The sequence below is a fragment of the Bos indicus genome, chromosome 7 (genome assembly GCF_029378745.1).
Source record: "Bos indicus isolate NIAB-ARS_2022 breed Sahiwal x Tharparkar chromosome 7, NIAB-ARS_B.indTharparkar_mat_pri_1.0, whole genome shotgun sequence".
Lineage (NCBI taxonomy): Eukaryota > Metazoa > Chordata > Mammalia > Artiodactyla > Bovidae > Bos > Bos indicus.
Window position 1 is genome coordinate 93,016,246 of NC_091766.1, and position 21,510 is coordinate 93,037,755.

At 36.8% G+C, this 21,510-nt stretch overlaps 1 protein-coding gene across 2 annotated transcripts in view; it reads right to left on the reverse strand.

The window, feature by feature from the left end:
- The window catches only part of ARB2A (ARB2 cotranscriptional regulator A), a 423,598-nt gene that overhangs the window by 171,574 nt on the left and 230,514 nt on the right, over positions 1-21,510 (reverse strand). For both annotated transcript variants that reach the window (XM_070794035.1, XM_070794037.1), the window contains one exon: positions 16,877-16,996. In XM_070794035.1, coding sequence (XP_070650136.1) covers positions 16,877-16,996 — 120 coding nt within the window. The remainder of the gene's footprint in view (positions 1-16,876; positions 16,997-21,510) is intronic.

The following is a 21,510-nucleotide window of genomic DNA, read 5'->3' on the forward strand; positions in this document are numbered from 1 at the left end:
TACTACACAAAGCTCTGTCCCTCTCAAATGGTCTTGAAGGCAAGTCAGATGCTTTATGAAGCTACATCAGAAACATTCAATTACCAGGTTTTCAAAGGACTACTTGAGTACAAAATTATTTCGAAACTTAAAAGAAGTTAAAAATTATATTTCAATCAGGAAAAATAATGGCAGGAAGTATAATATAGACAATGCCAAGTAAATAAGAAAAATTCTGTAAACATCTACTAATATACTTAATTGACTTCCACTTTGGAATTCTGGATTAAAATTTTTAGCTGCAGATGTATTTTCTATCAAGTATGTAGTGAACGCTTCTAATATTAAAAATAACATATTTTTCTTTTAGCTATTGCTATACAAACTTTCCCTGGAAAAATACTACATAAAATAAGAAAATCAGACTTCTATTATAAAGTCCACTATTTACAGCTGTTTATTTGACTGTTAAAAGGACAAAGATATCTTAAGACACTGGTTTATATAGCCAATGGAGAGAAATATGAGACTATAGAGGATAAACATAGCTTATTTTTTTCACATTTCTAGTGCTTTCTATACTGCTAAGTTTTAGTTTCAGTTTATTTAATAAGACTTCTTTTCCTAAAGTTTAACAAAATCTGTCATTAAGTTGTTTGATCATCTTTATTGAGATCTAAACTTTTATAAAAACTTTATTTACATGGAGAAAGCATAATATAAAATCAAAGCAATATAAAAATCTCGTAACTTTTCAAGAATTAGGTATCAGGTGAAACACTTATAATAAATCGTAAAGGCATGAAGTATTAGGTTAATTATAGGTACTCAAACATTTCCTTTTCCAATTTTAACTTCAAATATAAGAATTTTGAGTGGTCTAATATTCACAGTGAAATATAAACTCCAATTTATAGTAAGTAAAATTCAGAGGACCAAGCAACCATAGTTTCATTTTGTTACAATATTTAAACTTATATTTCCTCTAATACATAGGAAAAATGTAGAAAAACAATTTTAGAGTGTTATCACCTACTATTTGATATGTCTTAACAGAGTGATAGGCACTGAATAATGAAATTTTATTCTTCCTGATATAAATCTGTACAATATGTGTGATTTTTGCTTTTAAAAGTATATCCTCAATTTTGTCAGGTAAGATATATATCTTATCAAAGAAGTTTGTGCTTTGAAATATAAACAATTTCTTTAAATGGAAAGTTCCTTCATTAATTAAAAAATTCTAGTTTATTAGAAAAATATGTCATGTACGTTTCCCAAAACCCATCAGAGGGAATGTTTCATGGTAAATTCATTGATTCTGAGATGGGATTTCAATTACAAACTGAATGAATTTTGATTCTGACTCCTCTTTGTTGTACAGCTTTGGACAAGTTCCTCAACCTTTCTGACTCCTTCATCTGCAAATAGGCCTAATAATACCTACTGTAAGCTGTACAATGACTAGCTAAAATAATGCTTAATGAACAAATCTGTTTATATCCTAAACAAATGCTCTCCTCTGAATGGCAGTATGCATACTGGTCACGAATGTGGGCTTTGGAGTTCCACAGTCTAGGTTTAAATTCTGGATCCATAACTTACTGGCTGTATGATCTTAGTTATACTTAATATTTTGCTGCTTCCTCATATATAACTGAGGATTGTAATAATACTTCCATCATAAGGATTACATGATTAATATTGATAAAGCACTTAAAGACAATGTATGGTACTTGGTAGGTGCTACGTTAGATAGCTATCATTTCCAGGTGTAACTTATTGATGTGGACAGTGCGAAGGAGCAAACACTGATAGCAGAGATTGTTCCAGGAAGACTTGAAAGGTCAATTCCATTTAGTCGACATTAGAAGACAGCCATCTATTTCCAGCATGGAAGAAGCAACAAAGAAGAGCCAACCAGGGGCTTGGCCAAGGAAACTCATCTGCTTTCCAGATTTTCATAGTGTTTTCAATTTTTCTGCTTAAACTGAATTTCCAGAACACCACATCAAAACATATTCAAAACTTAAAAATGATTTGGGGATTGCCTGTTATTTTAAATTTTCCACACCTTCTTTCCCCTTCATTAGTTTGGGTAATTAAGAATTGATTTAAACAGAAAGTCTGCTTGGAAGGCACAAAAAAGAATAAGCAGCAAAGAGGCTAGAGAATAAAAACTAAGTGATCATGTAATTCAACAGAGAAATAAGAACTGAGTCCTGAAATACATGAAAAACCAGGAGACTCTTTTATGGATAAGAGTCACCATAGTTAGAGTCCTGTGTGCTCAGTCGCTTTGTTGGGTCCAACTCTTTGTGACCCCATGGCCTGTAGCCCTCCAGGCTCCTCTGTCCATGGGATTCTCCAGGCAAGAATCCTGGAGTGGGTTGCCATTTCCTCCTCCAGGGGATCTTCCTGACCCAGGGACTGAGCCTGTGTCTCACGTCTCCTGCGTTGGCAGGTGGATTCTTTAACCACCAGCGCCACATGGGAAGCCCAATAGTATCATATAACATGCGCACTGCGCAGGTATCTGATGGGAGAGCTTACTGTGACAAAGGGAGAGGTACACTTAAAAAACAATTATTGGAGTACAGTTGCTTTACAATGTTGTGTGGGTTTCTGCTGTAAAGTGGATAGGCCACAGCTTTAAAGGAAAAAATATACATTTATATGTTTCTCATCTATAAAATGGGGATGATAACAGTACTTATAAAGCTATAGTGATTGAATGAGATAAAGTATATTTACATGAAGTACATGCTTAGGACAGTGCCTGGTACACAGTATCATTTAAGCATTAGTGTTGCTGCTGCTGAACATAATGTCTCTGCCTTCTGATTTGCAAGACATTCATAAATACTAGTTCCATTTAAAATGCTCAATTTCAGTGACACTGTTATGAATTGTTAAGAATTGTTCTTGACCCAACAACGTCTATGGCTAGCTGACAGATAAAATGGATTCTATGATAATAGCAATGACAAGGTTCTATTAGAGTAAGAGAGGTCTCTACCACAGCAATCAGAAATGAAAGTATCTGTTCTGCTTGAGAGTTTAGTATAAGATCTTAGAGAAAACACAAGTGTTATCAAATATTAAGGTTTATAATATGCTAATTGTGGGTTTCCCAGATGGCACAGTGGTAGAATCCACCTGCCAAAGCAGGAGACCAGGAGATTCAGGAGGTGTGGGTTTGATCCCTGGATTGGGAAGATCCACTGGAGTAGGAAATGGCAACTCACTCCAGTATTCTTGCCTGGAAAATCCCATGGAGAGAAGAGTCTGGTGGGCTTCAGTCCATGGGATCTCAAAGAGTCAGACACAATTAAGCACACACACACACAAATATGTCTAATATATTACTACATATTTAATACTAGGACATAAATATGAATATATTTAACATTTTGATAGGTGTCCTAAAATGTGCAACAGGAAACAAAATTGAAAACTTAAGGCTGAGTCTGTAATAGTGTAGATCTGTAAGAGTGGCAGAAACTATATTTATTAACGGTACTGGAACTAGGAATCTTTTTTCTGATGTAAATTGAGCAGTAATACAACAAAGGCAACGTAGGGTAGGGGTGTCAGATCATTTTATTACAACGTATAGGACATCGCTTCACAGAGAAAGTCGAGGTTTCTTTGTTGTTAGCAAACAGCTACTGGATACTCTTAGAAATTCAATATTATAATTATAAAGAATCCCTTGATGCCTTATAACTGGAAAGAAGTCAACATGGGATAGTTCTATTGGAAGAGAAAGCTGAGTGTACTCAGTCTTTCTGCCTAATGCCTCTCTTCTAGAAAGACAAATTCAAGCTTTTCTTCTAATTTATATGTCTAATTAATGCAGTAAAGAAATTTGAAGATAAGATCCTAGAAAATAGATATCAAGATTTATGGATATTTAGACATAAGCTAAGCCTATTAGAAGCTAGGACACTTTTAAATCATTTGACTCAATTATTAAATTGTCACTATAATATTAATTAAAAATTTTATTGTATTCTAATGCTCTTTAATAAACTTATGAGATTAATTCAAGTAAGGTATGGAAAACTAGGAAGAGATCTGAATACACTAATAAATATATAAACGTGCAAACTAATTCCTAGAGGATATGAGGTTTAACTTGTTCAATTTAATCACAGAAAATGAAGTTTGGGGTTAGGGTTAAGTTTGGCTACTTCTCTTGATTTGAGATTTTAATATCTTCTTACTCGATTTTCTACATTCACTGATCAATTTTCATTAATGGTCTAAGTGTTCAAAACTTCAGGGTCACAAACTGTACCTCCTAGACATTGAAACAGACTTGCTCAAATGTCCTTGCTGGTCAGCTCTGTTCTCCCATCCACCTTGCTTTGCTCTGTTGTGTGGCTCTCTGTACAAATGCCCAGATGCCACTTTCTTCTGACCCAACACAACACCATCTGAGATCTGCTTCTGACAACTTATCTATATATAAATCTAGGATCAAAAACAATTTACTGAGCATTATTACGAGTTCAGCTGGGCTAGGCAGCATACTAAGAACCAGAGAAGACAGAGGATTTGTTATTTATCCTCTGCCATTAATTAAGAAAAGGATTCTGAGGTGACTTAAAGCAAAAGATAAGTATAAATTAAGACACTGAGTAAGAGATTAAGGCTGAGAGTAACTAATAAAATGGGAAATTAACCATAGTGCTGGGTTTACAGGAGACAAAGGTAAAAAAGCATTATAGACTTTTTAATTTTCTGGCAAAAAGAGCTTATCACTTTATGAACAGAAACAATTCTTATTTAAGACAAATTTACTGCATGGATCTTTATACCGGGGAAGTTAATACAAGCACCTCGTGGCTAAACTTTCACTTCACATTATCTTATGATACTATTCTCTTTGTTTAATTGTGTTTCCTAGTTAGAATTAGGGCTCCCCAGGTGGTGCGGTGGTAAAGAATCTGCCTGTCAATACAGGAGACACATGTTCGATCCCTGGGTTGGGAAGATCCCCTTGAGGAGGAAATGGCAACCCACTCCAGTATCCTTGCTTGAAAAACCACACAGAGGAGCCTGGTGGCTACAGTCCACAGAGCTGCAAAGAATCAGACATGACTGAGCACACACACACACATGGTGCACTTAGAATATAACTTTCCTGAAGCTAGGGGTCATGGGTGCTAATCTGCTTCCCCAGTACTTGTACAGAGTGGGATTTCAACTGAATAAATGAATGAATATCTGTGATAGTTTTCTGAACCACTTCTTATTTTGAGGGCATAATATTCAATCTTAACTCCAATAAATAACTTTTATGAAGTCACACTTCAGAGGTGCAGGGCTTTTTTGGGAACTAAATTCATTCAATGAAAAAGTGTGGAAAACTTACAACAGAAAATACGAAGTGAGAAAAAATTGTATATATTCATATAATTTTTAATATATATGTTAAAAGTCCCAATTCTAAAAGTGAAGATCCCAGGAGCTTAGAGGAGTAGTATCACTTTGTTTCCTGGGACCCAGAGAAAGCTTTAGACCCACAGTGTGATCATTTCACAGTCTAAGAGCAGGAAAAACGTACCTCTTCCCACCCTAAGTCTTTTATTGCCACAGAAACCTGATAACCAGTCTACCAAGGGTAAGGTGTGTCCACATGAACTTAGAACGAAATATTCTACTCGATCTCATTCTGACTTGTTATATAAACTGAACTGCTGCCTTGATTCATCATTTCATTGTCCTGATTTTTCTGCCTACTAGACCCTCTTTCTTTCTCAAGAGAAGACCCTGTTTCTAAATCCCCAGTCAATGGTTGAGGCCTTAAACTTTGGTTGATTTATTCATCCTGTCCCAGTGTTGAATCATCTTCTTTTTTTTCTTCCTTCCCTATTAGGCAAAGAGGTGGAGTTTGGTTGTGGAGAAGAGGTAGTCTTAGAACCAATGACATTCTGTTTGCTCAATTCTCACCCAATGCCTTCATTTTCTGCTCCCTGCAACCAGATTATGCCTCCTGATTCAAACCTGTACTCACACTGCTCGACAGATCCCTACCTAGTGTTGGTTCAACTGCTGCTCCCTCCAAATTCAAGTTCTCCAGCTGAACTAGCTCTTCTTGAAACCATCTTGAACTCTAGTAATGAGCCTTTGTCCACAGCTGACTTCCATCCTGTTCTCGCAAGCTTTACTCTAACATTAATCTAGTATGCTTCAAGTCTGAGTCTACTTGACTTATCTGTGTTAATCTGAATAAATTATTCAACAAAAATTGAGGTCTAACTTCTAAGATAGATGTTAAATGGTTTTGATTTGAAAATTTTTTCTTCTAAGAGCTCATTTCAATTTGTGGTGTCAAATCAGAGGTGTCACTGTGGTTGGGAATCTCATATGGGGGAGTGCTTACATTGAGTGATCATCATAAGGCTATAACAAGAGTAAAAACAGCTCCATTATTAAGTGAAATATGTCTTTCTATAATCCCTCTTATAAAAGACTTACAATAGTCAATCATGCTCTCATCTCTGCAGTAAAATACAAAATCTCTCATTAAGATCTTTTATAAAACCAATGGAAAAAGAAATGTTTCTTATAGAAAGACTTAGTCTAACAAATTAATATGTCAGTTTTTCTGGGTTCTCCTCAACATGTTATTGTACTGATTTCAGCAGACAGTGATTTCCTGGCAGCCTCTGTTGAATGAGGCAATACAATGCCCAATCTCTGAGTGGCACAGACACAAGCCAGGAAGACCCGGACGCAGTCTATCTATATGGATATTGAAAAACCTCCTCCAAAGGTAATTCTGATGGGGTAACAAGGATCCTTTACTCTACAAAAGGATTCTATAAAGATTAGTGAAAAATTTCTCCATTTCTGCCTTCTGAACAACCTGATCTTGCTGTGACTGGGAGATATTAAGGAGCACATTCAGTCCTTAGCAGAAATGATCTATCAGGGATGGAAGTAATCACAAGACACATCATACTTAATGATGAAAAAAAAATGATTTCCCCTTAAGATCAGGAACAAAAGGAGGCCCACTCAAGTTACTTCTATATACCACTCTACTGGACAGGCCAATTAGGCAACAAACAAACAAACATCTAAATTTGAAAGGAAGAAGTAAAGCTATTTTCATTCACAGGTTATATGATCTTGAACATAGAAAACCCTAAGGAATTCACACACACACAAACACACACAATTAGAATTAACAAATGAATTCAGTAAGGTTGTGGGATACAAGATGAAGACACAAAAATGAATTGTGTTTCTATTTCCTGGCAATAAGCAATCTGAAAACAAAATTAAAAAACAACTGCACTTACAATAGTGAAAGTGTTAGTCACTCAGTCATGTCTGGCTCTTTGGGATGGCACAGACTGTACTCTGCCAGGCTCCTCTGCCCATGGAATTCTCCAGAATACTGGAGTGAGATAAACGCAGGTCTCCTGCATTGACAGGAGGATTCTTTACTAGCTGACTCACCAGGGAAGTCCCAAAAGGATTATGCTGGACTCCTACTTCACACAATGAAAAAAAATAACTCAAGTGACAACAACAAAAACTAGATAAATTGGACTTCATCTAAATAAAACACTTCTGTACATCAAAGATCATCATGAAGAAACTGAAAATAAAACCCACAGAATGAGAGAAAATATTTCAAATCACGTACCTGATATCCACTGGAATCATGTGTCCACAATATATCAAGAACTCTTATGACTCAACAGTAAAATGACAACATAATTAAAAAATGGACAAAATGTTTTAACTGACCATTTCTCCAAAACAAACATACAAATGGCTAATACCACATTGAAAGATGCTCAAAGTTATCAGTCATAGAGAAAAGCAAATAAAAGCTGCAAGATACCATTTCACCCCAACTAGCACTGCAAAAGTAAAAGAGACAGACAGTGTATGAGTGTTAGTGGGTATGGAGAAACCGGACTCCTCCTATACTGCTGGTGGGATTCTAAGTAGGAGAGTGATGGCTAATGAGTATGGAATTTCTTTTGGTGTTCTAAAAATTACATAGTGAAGGTACAAACTGCTGACCTGTATACTTAAAAAATGAATTTTTTGGTATGTGAATTATATATCTCAGTAAACCTCAAAAATCTCAATTATGTCTCAATGCAGATATGAGATTGTATCTCAAAATTTTTAAAAAGTTAAACATGGAAATAAGCAAAAGTAACTAATTACTAAATAAAAAGTAATCTTAGATTCACGACTGATGATAAAGTAGAGTTTCCCAGACTTATTTCAGACACTACCTTACACTATTATGAGAAGACAGAAAGAATTTGCCTGCCAATGCAGCAGATGCAGGTTTGATCCCTGGGTCAGGAAGATCTCCTGGGGAAGGAAATGGCAACCCACTCCAGGACTCTTGCCTGGAAAAATCCCATGGACAGAAGAATCTGGCGGGTAACTAAAGTCCGTCAGGGCGCAAAAGAGTCAGAAATGATTTAGCAACTAAGCAACAACAACAAAGACGATAACTTAGTTTAATAACTTTCCTTTTTGATTGAGAAGACTATACTTTGAAGAATGAGTCACAGAGAGGCAGCCTTTTTGGTCACCCTGTGGTTTGGGTACACCAGCAGAGAGGAAACTGTATAAGAAACTCCAGGAACAAAAGGGGTGATGTTGTCCAAAGTGAAAGAACTGATTAGGCAGAATTCCCAAATTAACCAATATTCAAATGGAGGGTAGAATGAAGAAGTTTAATTAGTAAGAGAGTTATTGTTAAGGCTTAAACTCTATAAAATAGTCAATTAACTGTGCAGGTATTCAAGACTTCACATGTTGTTATATATTCTTCCCAAACGTGTGATGGGGGGAATAAAAGCTATGTTAGACTCTTTATTCTCAAGCTGTTTCCAGATGATTTGGGCAAGATTTAGAGATCAAAGATAATTTAAAAACAAAACTAATTAGTAAAGATTAAATTGTAAAAGATACAAATATTATAGGAAAAGGGGGGGGGTTAATTGAGAATACTTTTTGAAAAATCTGGTAAGGAGGAAAATTCTTCCACTTGGGAAGGGGAAATGGCATTAACAAAAATGAGAATAAGTGTATACTAGGGTCCTTTAGGAAAGGCAGAAGAACCAGAGATCAAATTGCCAACATCCGCTGGATCATTGAAAAAGTAAGAGAGTTCCAGAAAAACATCTATTTCTGCTTTATTGACTATGCCAAAGCCTTTGACTGTGTGGATCACAATAAACTGTGGAAAATTCTGAAACAGATGGGAATACCAGACCACCTGACCTGCCTCTTGAGAAACCTATATGCAGGTCAGAAAGCAACAGTTAGAACTGGACATGGAACAACAGACTAGTTCCAAATAGGAAAAGGAGTACGTCAAGGCTGTATATTGTCACCCTGCTTATTTAACTTATTTGCAGAGTACATCATGAGAAACGCTGGGCTGGAAGAACACAAGCTGGAATCAAGATTGCTGGGAGAAATATCAGTAACCTCAGATATGCAGATGACACCACCCTTATGGCAGAAAGTGAAGAGGAACTAAAAAGCCTCTTGATGAAAGTGAAAGAGGAGAGTGAAAAAGTTGGCTTAAAACTCAACATTCAGAAAACTAAGATCATGGCATCTGGTCCCATCACTTCATGGGAAATAGATGGGGAAACAGTGGAAACAGTGTCAGACTTTATTTTTTACAGGCTCCAAAATCACTGCAGATGATGATTGCAGCCATGAAATTACAAGACACTTACTTCTTGGAAGGAAAGTTATGACCAACCTAGATAGCATATTAAAAAGCAGACATTACTTTGCCAACATGTACGGATGTGAGAGTTGGACTGTGAAGAAGGCTGAGCGCTGAAGAATTGATGCTTTTGAACTGTGGTGTTGGAGAAGACTCTTGAGAGTCCCTTGGACTGCAAAGAGATCCAACCAGTCCATTCTGAAGGAGATCAGCCCTGGGATTTCTTTGGAAGGAATGATGCTGAAGCTGAAACTCCAGTACTTTGGCTACCTCATACAAAGAGTTGCCTCATTGGAAAAGACTCTGATGCTGGGAGGGATTGGGGGCAGGAGGAGAAGGGGATGACAGAGGATGAGATGGCTGGATGGCATCACCGATTCGATGGACATGAGTTTGAGTGAATTCCGGGAGTTGGTGATGGACAGGGAGGCCTGGCATGCTGCGATTCATGGGGTTGCAAAGAGTCAGACACGACTGAGCGACTGAACTGAACTGAGGGTTCTTTAGACTCATGTTTAATAAACAATGATTTAATTCCTAATAACCAGGAATTTTGGAGAAGGCAATGGCAGCCCACTCCAGTGTTCTTGCTTGGAGAATCCCAGGGATGGGGAGTCTGGTGGGCTGCCGTCTATGGGGTCATACAGAGTCGGACATGACTGAAGCGACTTAGCAGCAGCAGCAACCAGGAATTTTGTGATTTAACCCTCAAACTCTGCTTATAAAAAGTGGATACCTACAGAGAAGGACACACATATAGGATCTGACCCAACTTATAATTTGCAGGTATCGGAACTAGGATTCAAGCCCAGGTCATCTTCATTCAAGTTTCGTGTTCTTCCACTACATTGAACTTGGAGGCCTGGGGTAGAGGCACAGAGAGATGAAACAATGGTCAGATCAGATCAGTCGCTCAGTCATGTCCGACTGTTTGAGGCCCCATGAATCGCAGCACGCCAGGCCTCCCTGTCCATCACCAACTCCCGGAGTTCACTCAGCCATCTCATCCTCTGTCGTCCCCTTCTCCTCCTGCCCCCAATCCCTCCCAGTTTCAGAGTCTTTTCCAATGAGTCAACTCTAAACAATGGTAGTAATAAGAAATTAGACTAGAACTGAAAGTTGCTATTGGGAAAAATACAGCTGGAAAGAGATAATCAGATTACACAGAAGGTGTTAAAGTGACAAAGAAGATAGGTGAGGTGAGACAATAGGGAGCCAATATGATTCTGGAGGGCTTCCCTGGTGGCTCAGACGGGAAAGCATCCACCTGCAATGTGGGAGACCTGGGTTTGACCTCTCGGTCGGGAAGATACCCTGGAAAAGGTAATGGCAACCCACTCCAGTTTACTTGCCTGGAGAATCCCATGGACAGAGGAGCCTGGTAGGCTACCGTCCATGGGGTTGCACAGAGTTGGACACAACTGAGCGACTTCACTTTCTTTCTTACTATGATTCTGCAATGGTTTGGTAGAAAGGGGGTTTAAATAATATCAACCATGGTGTGGTATACAGGATGGAATGGAGAGAAAAGAGAGCCGGTAGAAAAATGTGTATGAGTGCAGTGATACTGCTGTGAAATGATGAATTAACAACAGTGGGCACATAGAGGAGAAGACATGATCAATATTTCAGAGAGAAGAAAATAAACCTGACAAAATGTATTGGTTGGTTAGATATGGGACAAAGGGAGAAGAGTTAATACAAAAATTAACAAATTGAGCCATTCTTTCCAACCGCTGACATTGACATTGAAGTTGCTCAGTCGTGTCTGACTCTGCGATCCCATGGACTGTAGCCTACCAGGCTCCTTTGTCCATGGAATCTTCCAGGCAAGAATACTGAAGTGGGTTGCCATTTCCTTCTCCAGGAGATCTTTCTGACCCAGGGATCGAACCTGGGTCTTCCGCGTTGTAGGCAGACACTTTACCATCTGAGCCACCAGGGAAGTTCCAACCGTTAGACCTCCTAATACTTATTGAAAATCATTTGAGTAGAAGGTAAAACAAATCAAATCTCAATACAGAGGTAACTACTGTGAAGCTTAACAAATCACATCTGTATATGAAACTCCTTTGATATCTCATTTATTCTATTAGCCATAATTATTAAATACTCAGTATATACAAATATTTTCCCCAATATCTACATATGAGCATAATCACTGTTCATTACTTGTTATTTATTGTGCTTCATCTCCCTTCACATCCACTTCAACATGCTTCTGGAGGTGTGCACTGGGAAAGATATTAATCCCTCTTTGTTTTCATTCAGCTTTCCAGATCCAATGTCCTTACGTCATGGAGATTTTGTTTCCTTAACATCTGATGTGTGCTTCTCCCTTACTAGTCATCTAGGTTCATAAAACCTTTCACTGGATCTTACTTAGGCTCTTGCAACTAACTCCTAAAATTACTGTCATCAACAATCAATCGAAAGACAGTATCTATACTATATGCAAAGAATTAAACAAAATTGAATATAGGAGGCAAAAATAATATACCCTCTGGTCTCTCTCTAAGGAGCCCACAAAAATTGAAAAACTAAATTGTTTTCACACGAAACAACTAGAGAAATAAGATAGAGATTCCATACACAAGTTGTAATCATCCCACGCATTAACATGCTACTTGTATCATGTAGGCAGTCAATGCAGAAATTCAAGTTATATTACAGTGATGTATTTTTACTGATTTACATTTTAAACTTGAAAGGTTTTTAAGAAGTGTTTTTGGCCTGAATTGTTTTGACACTCCAATGGCTCAATTTTTCTTTGTTTATAAGCCAGTATTCTACCTCTCCTCAATTCTTGATTCCAAGCAGCCCATATTTTAGGTATTTCCATTGATCACATTAAGCAGATATGCTACCTATAACCAATTTACTTTGTTCTTTGTAGATAGAATGTAAATGATGCTTCTTTAAAGTCACAGTTAATGCATGTCACTAAAGGCAAAAAATAATTCTTTTAGTCCTGTTCCTTTTTCTTTTCAGTGTAAATCCAAATTATGCTCTAGGCAATTTTTAAAAGATCAACTCTTAAGAGTAGACTGAGCTTGAGTGTCCACATACAACTAAGTCCAAAAAATAGTCCTCTATCAGCTGCTGAAGGTCAGCTTAGGCTGCCTAGAGGCTAGAGAGCCCAGCATGGAACAATGGCAGGAAAATAGAGTTCCCTTCATTCCTTAATTCACATGCAAGTGAGGTGCCAATCAAGTGCTGACAAGCATGGAGAAACCAAAATCAAAAGTGGGTAGAGATACACTTTCAAAAGGAGCAGTTTTTCACACATTTCTAAGAGATGTTTTTAATGGTGGTTGTGAACATACCACTAATGATGTGGAAAAGGAAATAAAAGCAATAAGAAAAATACTAATTTTATATCAACTGAGAGGATGCAATAAGCTAATGAAACACATTTGCTAAAATTGTTTAATGTGTTCTATAAAACAGTGATTTCACTTTGACTAAGGAGAGAAATCTGAATGCAAATTGATGTATAGGGCACTGCAAACAGGGAAGGTGAGTTAAGATTTGAAACCGGGCACTGACAAGGAAGCTGACATTTCCAAATAAAAGAAAAATTGAAGCTGGCCTGATTTTGTCAAACTAACCATGGCAAGACAAGAGCAAAACACTTTGAAATGACTGAGTATGGAAGCAATGCAATCACTTCATAAAGTGGTTGGTGAAAGGGATGACAAAGCTTAAAAACTGGCACTGTGTTTTGATGACACTTTATTTCTAACAAATGAGTTTAAACTTTTAAAAACTACTATAAGGCAAATGTAAGCTGCATTAGTTGTAGATGTTTTTCTAAAAGAATTTGGTAAGTTGTTGATTAGGACTACTATTTCTATCTATGACATATAAAGCAAAATTTATTAGAAATTGAAGGCTTTGACAGTGATGATTTAATAAGAGTAACTTTGTATGTTATTGCTCTTTATTAGTGTTATTTTAAATACACAGAAAAAATAACATAGGATAGACACACTATTTTTAAGATTCAATATCAATTCATAAAATAAACAGTTCTTCCCTTTCACTCTAAAGACTGAGTGCAAGGATTGCTGCCAGAGCTGTCTTATCAATATCTGGTTTTACTAGGATTGCAGAAAGTTTAGAGAATTAGAAACTTGAGATGTTACCATATGATGGGAATAAAGGAAGTGAAAGGCATATTTTTAGAATCATTTTTTTCATTGTTATTATTTACTACATAAAATGGACACTGGTTTTGAAAATGAATCTCTTAACCATCTCCTGGATTCTTCAGGCAAATTCTGCACTTCAAGATAGGGTATAATGATAAATTATGTTCTCAATTTTAAAAAACAACAATTAGCAAAATATGAAAGCTCTACAACTATTCTGTACTTTAAAAGTAATTTTTCAGATATCTATTAGTAGTACCTTTAATTTTAAACTCTAATTACACAGAATTTAATTTAATAAATGACAAGATATATTTTAGCACAGGTCCTGACTAGTAACTATTATTCAAACAATAAGCACTAAAAGTAATTACATGTAATGTTAAAACTGTACTAGTCACACAGTTCATATTTAAAAGAAATTTTCTTAAAATTCATGATCCAAAAAAGAATGTGAACTTGAATGAGGATGGTAGGAAAATAATCTCCATGCATTGAAACGTGATGCTACAAACTAGGACCATTCCATCCATAAGGGGTGTGTGTGTGTGTGTGTATATGTGTGTGTACAGAATCTTGAATCGGAGATACAATTTTATGATAACTTTTTTACAAAATTAAACTTTACTGAAATCCGAACGATTTACTGTCTGATATGTAAAATGTACTACTGAAACAGAAAACTAAACCATAATTTAAGATGTTCACAAGTAACTTTTTTGTAAAGTTAATATTAAATATTTCAATCATTGTAAAACAATTTCATATAATACATTTATGTTGAAAAATACTGAGAGGCTGAATATTTGTCAACATTTTAAACACCATGAGTTTTCTTCTAAGAATAACAGGGAGACCAGGAAAGAATGTGATTCAGCTTTAGGCAAAAAAAAAAAGTTTAAACATATTTCAATTTTTTTGTGTAATATCAATGCTATCTTTCAAAAGTTCTTGAAATTAAGTAGAAACACAATGGCCTTAAATGTACTCATCAAGCTTTGTCAAAAATTTATGTAAAACTAAGTTATTTATTTAGAGGAATTCTTTTCAGTAAGTCACAAACTACTTTTTCTTTAGCTTCCACCATCTATATACCTTCTTTGCATACCTCTATCAAAGTTACTTGACAAAAAGTAGCAAATATCTGAGGCTAAGATAGTCGCCATTAATACTTTAAAACCTAAACAAGGTATATTACATTAAATAGACTTCTCAGTCCTGGTGTTGCCTGACAGATATGCGATGTGCCAGTGGTTATATTATATTCCTCCTCCCATGCATGCACCTCCTGCAGAGACAGCAGACTACAGAAGCTGACCCTTACTGAGACCATCTTGTCTCTCTGACAAAGCTCCTTTTTAACTTCTTACTTACTGGTTACTTCCTGTGATGGAGAAAAACTTTAGCTCAGCTTGTGATAATTTCACAGGCCCTGAGGACCCTGACCCTAATAGCCTCAAGGTCAGAAGTCAAGTCTTGTTCTGAAACATCTGTGTGCTTTATATTAAAGTGGAACAAAAGTGTAGAAATATCCACCAGTGTGTGACAAGAAGGACAGGCAAAACAAGACTGACGCATAGGTCATCTGTTACTCTGGCATCTTAAGTTCCTTTTTAAAACTGTCCAAAATTCACTTAAATTCCAAATCTGATGTACAGATTTGATGTTAATTGTCTTAAGGTAAAATCAGGAAAACGTATGTTTCACAGAAGTTTTAAATTTGAACAGTCTTGCAGGTCTTCAGACATATTCAAAGCTATTCTATAAAGTCATGAAATTTCATGTTTTATGTAATTTAATGACTTAAAGGAAGAAAACATAAGGTACATATATATCAGCTATAAATGCATTTATATATATCTGAATGGTTAAAAGAACTATTTGAAAGCCAACATTCACATTTTAAAAAGGACATCATAACTCATATGTTAGAGAATGATCCTAAGATATCCATTTTGTAGAAAACAAATTCAGCAGAATTAAAAGCACCTGAATATAATTTGTAAACATGAAATCAATTTAAGAAATGAATGATTTCAGTTATTTATAGATCTTAAGAGAGCACAGTATTTATAAATTCAGGTCAGTTAAAGTATTCTCAGGTGTCACCACTATTTTTATATCTAAATCACATGGGTAAGCAGTAAGGCGTGGGGAAGTTGAAAAGACCACGGATATATAATTTCCATGATGAAGAGCAATACATGGCAAAGTTTAGAAACATTAAAAATTAGACAATCAATGCTATGCTGGCTTTTATTGTCCACTTGAGGCTATATGGACTTAAAATGATCAAATGCACTGTATCAGATAAATCATTTTGTTACAGCAATGGTACTTTCCAGTGACATAAGGGGTAATGAACATGGAGCACATTTTTAGGACTGATTGTACCTCATTCATCATTCATACCTGCACAAAGTGTGATAATTGTAAGACTGTGGTAGAACAGACACCAAATTCACCAATCTTGCTGATTTTTCTATTATGTACACATATCTTAACTACAAGAATTGGATTATTTTGAAATGCAGAGATTTTTATGACTAAGCATGGAGTTGCACTTAACAGCAGATTAACAGAATCTTTCTGATAGCTTTAATACTAATTATATGGGTTTTGATTAAGTACTAATTTATAGAGATAGTATAGTCAGTTAAAGAGTCTCTAGAAATTTTAAACACTTTACAGATAATAGTGCTTCAACGATGTACACATAAACTGGAGTCACAAATATAAAATGTATGGAAAGGGGAGCTATAATGTAGAAATTAAAAAGTGAAATGTAAATAAGAAACAGGCAAAAAGTTGTCTGATTGGCAATGAAAAGCTCTGTACAATAAAAGTACATTCCTTTGCAACAACATGAAATTCATTACACCAAATGCTTAATCTTCGTCCTTTATAAAACAATTTCAAGTAACCATACCAAGAAAATGGGAGTGAAGGCGATAAACCTGTAAGGAGTTTGCGAATTAAAAATAAGAGTTAACTGTGCACTTACCAGTTCAACAAAAGCAAGTCCTCCATAGCTGTGAGCAACAAAAAATACCTTCTCAGCTGCAGACTGGGCTATGAAATGGTCCCACACATAGACTGCATGTTCTTCAGGAGAGCCATTTTCCTATAAGTAAAACAGACATCATGTATTACATACTGCATCTAATTATTATCATAGTAATCAAAAATTAAATTATATGCTTGCTTATGCAGCATAAGAAATATGATAGCAATAGCTCATTCCAAACAATAACAATACAAAAGAACTACAATGGAAATTCAAATTAGGGAATAAATTAGTATTAAGCTATTAGGAAATTACTGCTAAACTTAAGTGCTACTCTAAGCTTCTGAAAGAAAATATTTAAAATAGGCACATTTTGAGGGGAAATGGCTCATTCTGGGTTTACCTGAGATATTAAAATATATCTAACTTCATTAGAATTGCATGGATAAAGTTCTAGTGGCCTTTTAAGTCAGTGGACCACTAAGAAATATCAGATGCGTTTCTATGTTTATATCTGAAAATATTTCGAGTATAAATACATCTAAATTATTTGATTTATAAAATTTTAGGTACCTCTGTAAATTGAAAATAAGGAGAAAGTTAACAATAAGTATTTTCCATTTACATTGTTAAAAATACTTTTCCTGACACAATTTTCCATATATATTTTATTTCTAGAACTGGGAGGATTTCTAAATGTATAAACTGGGACTTTTTATATTTCCCTTAAGTTGCTGGTGTGCTTTAGTTGCTCGGTCGTGTCTGACTCTGCGACTCCATGGACTGCAGCATGCTCCTCTGTCCATGGGGATTCTCCAGGCAAAAGTACTGGAGTGGGTTGCCATGCCCTCCTCCAGGAGACGCTCCCAACCCAGGATTGAACCTGGGTCTCCCGCATGGCAGGCAGATTCTTTACCATCTGAGCCACCAGGCAAGTCCAATAAATATATGAATGTTGCTTTAATTCCAAAAGTTCTACAACAACTTCAATTGATTGTGTTTACTTCTACAGCAAACACAATTTGTGGTTAAACCTAAAATTCAGATAATGTGGAAAACAAAGAGCTAAAAAAGTACAAACTGATAAAACTAAGACATCAGGAAGATATTTTGTATGAATAATTCTTGGGATGCTCTAACACCGAAAGACTGATTCCCTAAGAATGTCATAATATTAGATGATGAACACAATTTATTCACCTTTTCCATCTCAGAAATTTTAAAATATTATGTTACGGTCCCAGTGAATGGTTTCACTTGCTCCATAAAAGCTATTATTCCCTAATGTCTATCTCCAGCCTATATTTCTCTCCAGAGCTCCAGACCCAAGGTCATTTCCTTTTGAATGCCCCACAGATACTTCAAGCTCAACCAATTCAACACTTTGATAAAAATATCCTCTCTAAACCTGTGTCACTGTCTTTGCTCCCTACCTCCTGCTGAAATCTGAGCATCATCTTCTATTTCTCTCTCTCTCAAACTCCACATAAAATCAGTAATTAAAAACCCTTTGATTGCCCCCAACCTTCTCTTAAAGCCACCAGTTCTCTCCATCCTCATTTCCTCTGGCTGAGCCCAAGCTCATCCTTTCACAAATGGATGACTGCAACAATCTCCAGTCCAGTTTCCCTGCCTCTAGGGTCATCCTAGAAGGTATTACCCATTTAAATGCCCTCTCCTAACTCTGTAGTGACAACAACTTTTCAAAAATGCAAATATGGACATGTTGCCATTTGCTCACTCACTGCTTAGAACTCTCCAAAGTCTTTTCATCAGCTCCAGGACCAAGTTTAAACTCAGAATGACACCAGGGCCTTACATGATATGGCTTCTGCCTCGAAATGAATGCACAAAATATGATGATCTAAAAGATACCCTTTTCTCCCCAAGAGAGAATGGAAAGAACACTCTCTGTGTTCCAACTGCAGGGAACATCCTGTAATATCCTAATTGTGCCATACATTTCTTATCTCTGGGCTGTTTTTGATATCATTGTTTGGCAAGCGACCCATATGTTCTGCCTTTGCTTAACCCATCACCTTCACCTGCATCATTCCTATGTGTCTTCAGAACTCAAACTAAGATAACTGCATCTGGCCCCATCGCTTCATGGCAAACAGAAGGGGAAAGGGTGGAAACAGTGACAAATTTCTTCTTCTTGGGCTCTAAAATCACTGTGGATGGTGACTGCCGGCATGAAGTTAGAATACAGTTGCTTCTTGGCAGGAAAGCTATGACAAACCTAGACAGTGTGTTAAAAAGCAAAGACACTTCTTTGCTGACAAAGGTCCATAGAGTCAAGGCTATAGTCTTTCCCGGAGTCACATACAGTTGTGAGAGCTAGATGATAAAGAAGTCAGGGCGCTGAAGAACAGATGCTTTTGAACTGTTGTGCTCGAGAGTCCCTTGGACAGCAAGGAGATCAAACCAGTCAATCTTAAAAGAAATTAACCCTGAATACTCATTGGAAAGACTGATGCTGAAGCTGAAGCTCCAATATTTTGGCCAACCGATGCGATGGGCTGATTCATTGGAAAAGATCCTGAAGCTGGGAAAGACTGAAAGCAGGAGAAGAGGATGACAGAGGATGAGATGGTTGGATGGCATTACTGACACGATGGGTATGAACTTGGGAAAACTCTGGGAGATGGTGAGGGAAAACTCAGGGAGGCCTGGTGTGCTGCGGTCCATGGGGTCGCCAAGAGCTGGACATGACTTGGTGACTCAACAACAACTGGAAGGAAGACTTTGTAGGCACTTCTGGCCTTAAAACAAAGCAAAACAGTGCCCAGCTGTGGGTGTGACTGGTGATGGAAGTGAAGTCCAGTGCTGAAAGAACAATATTGCATAGGAACCTGGAATGTTAGGTCTATGAATCAAGGTAAAACGGAAGTGGTCAAACAGGAGATGGCAAGATTGCACATTTTAGGAATCAGTGAAATAAAATGTACTGGAATGGGCGAATTTAACTCAGATGACCATTATATCTACTATTGTGAGAAAGAATCCTTTAAAAGAAGTGGAGCAGCCCTCGTAGTCAACAGAAGAGTTCAAAATGCAGTACTTGGATGTAATCTCAAAAATGACAGAATGATCTCTGTTTGTTTCCAAGGTAAACCATTCAATATCACAGTCATCCAAGTCTATGCCCCAACCAGTAATGCTGGAGAAGCTGAAGTTGAACGGTTCTATGAAGACCTACAAGACCTTCTAGAAATAACACTCAAAAAAGATGTCCTTTTCATCATAGGGGACTGGAATGCAAAAGTAGGAAGTCAAGAGAGAGCTGGAGTAACAGGCAAATTTGGTCTTGGAGTACAAAACAAAGCATGCCAAAGGCTAACAGAGTTCTGCCAAGAGAATGCACTGGTCATAGCAAAAACCCTCTTCCAACAACATAAGAGAAGACTCTACACATGGACACTGCCAGATGGTCAATATTGAAACCAGACTGATTATATTCTTTGCAGCCAAAGATGGAGAAGCTCTGTAGAGTCAGCAAAAATAAGACCGGGAGCTGACTGTGGCTCAGATCATGAACTGCTTATTGCAAAATACAGACTGAAATTGAACAAAGTAGGGAAAACCACTAGACCATTCAGGTACAACCTAAATCAAATGCCTTACGATTATACAGTGGAAGTAACAAACAGATTCAAGGTATTGCTATACCTTGATCAATTGATATAACTTAATATACCAAGCTCTGATAGACAGAGTGCCTATTGATATACCTTGATTGACTGATATACCTTGATATACCAAGATCTGACAGAGTGCCTGATGAACTATGAATGGAGGTTTGTGATACTATACAGGAGGCAGTGATCAAGATCATCCTCAAGAAAAAGAAATGCAAAAAGGCAAAATGGTTGTCTGAGGAGGCCTTACAAATAGCTGAGAAAAGAAGAGAAGCTAAAGGCAAAGGAGAAAAGGAAAGATATACCCATATGAATGCAGAGTTCCAAAGAATAGCAAGGAGAGATAAGAAAGCCTTCCTCAGTTATCAATGCAAAGAAATAGAGGAAAATAATAGAATGGGAAAGACTAGAGATCTCTTCAAGAAAATTAGAGATACCAAGGGAACACTTCATGCAAAGATGGGCACAATTAAGAATAGAAATGGTATGGACTTAACAGAAGCATAAGATATTAAGAAGAGGTGGCAAGAATACACAAAGAACTATACAAAAAAAAAAATCTTCATGACCTAGATAATCACGGTGGTGTGATCACTCACCCAGAGCCAGACAGCCTGGAATGAGAAGTCAAGTGGGCCTTCGGAAGCATCACTATGAACAAAGCTAGTGGAGGTGACAGAATTCCCGCTGAGCTATTTCAAATCCTATAAGATGATGCTGTGAAAGTGCTGCACTCAATATGGAAAACTCAGCAACAGCGACAGGACTGGAAAAAGTCAATTTTCATTTCAATCCCAAAGAAAGGCAATGCCAAAGAATGCTCAAACTACGACACAATTGTATTCATCTCACATGCTAGCTGAGTAATACTCAAAATTCTCTAAGCCAGGCTTCAACAGTATGTGAACTATGAACTTCCAGATGTTCAAGCTGGATTTAGAAAAGGCAGAGGAACCAGAGATCACATTTCCAATACCCTGGACCATCAAA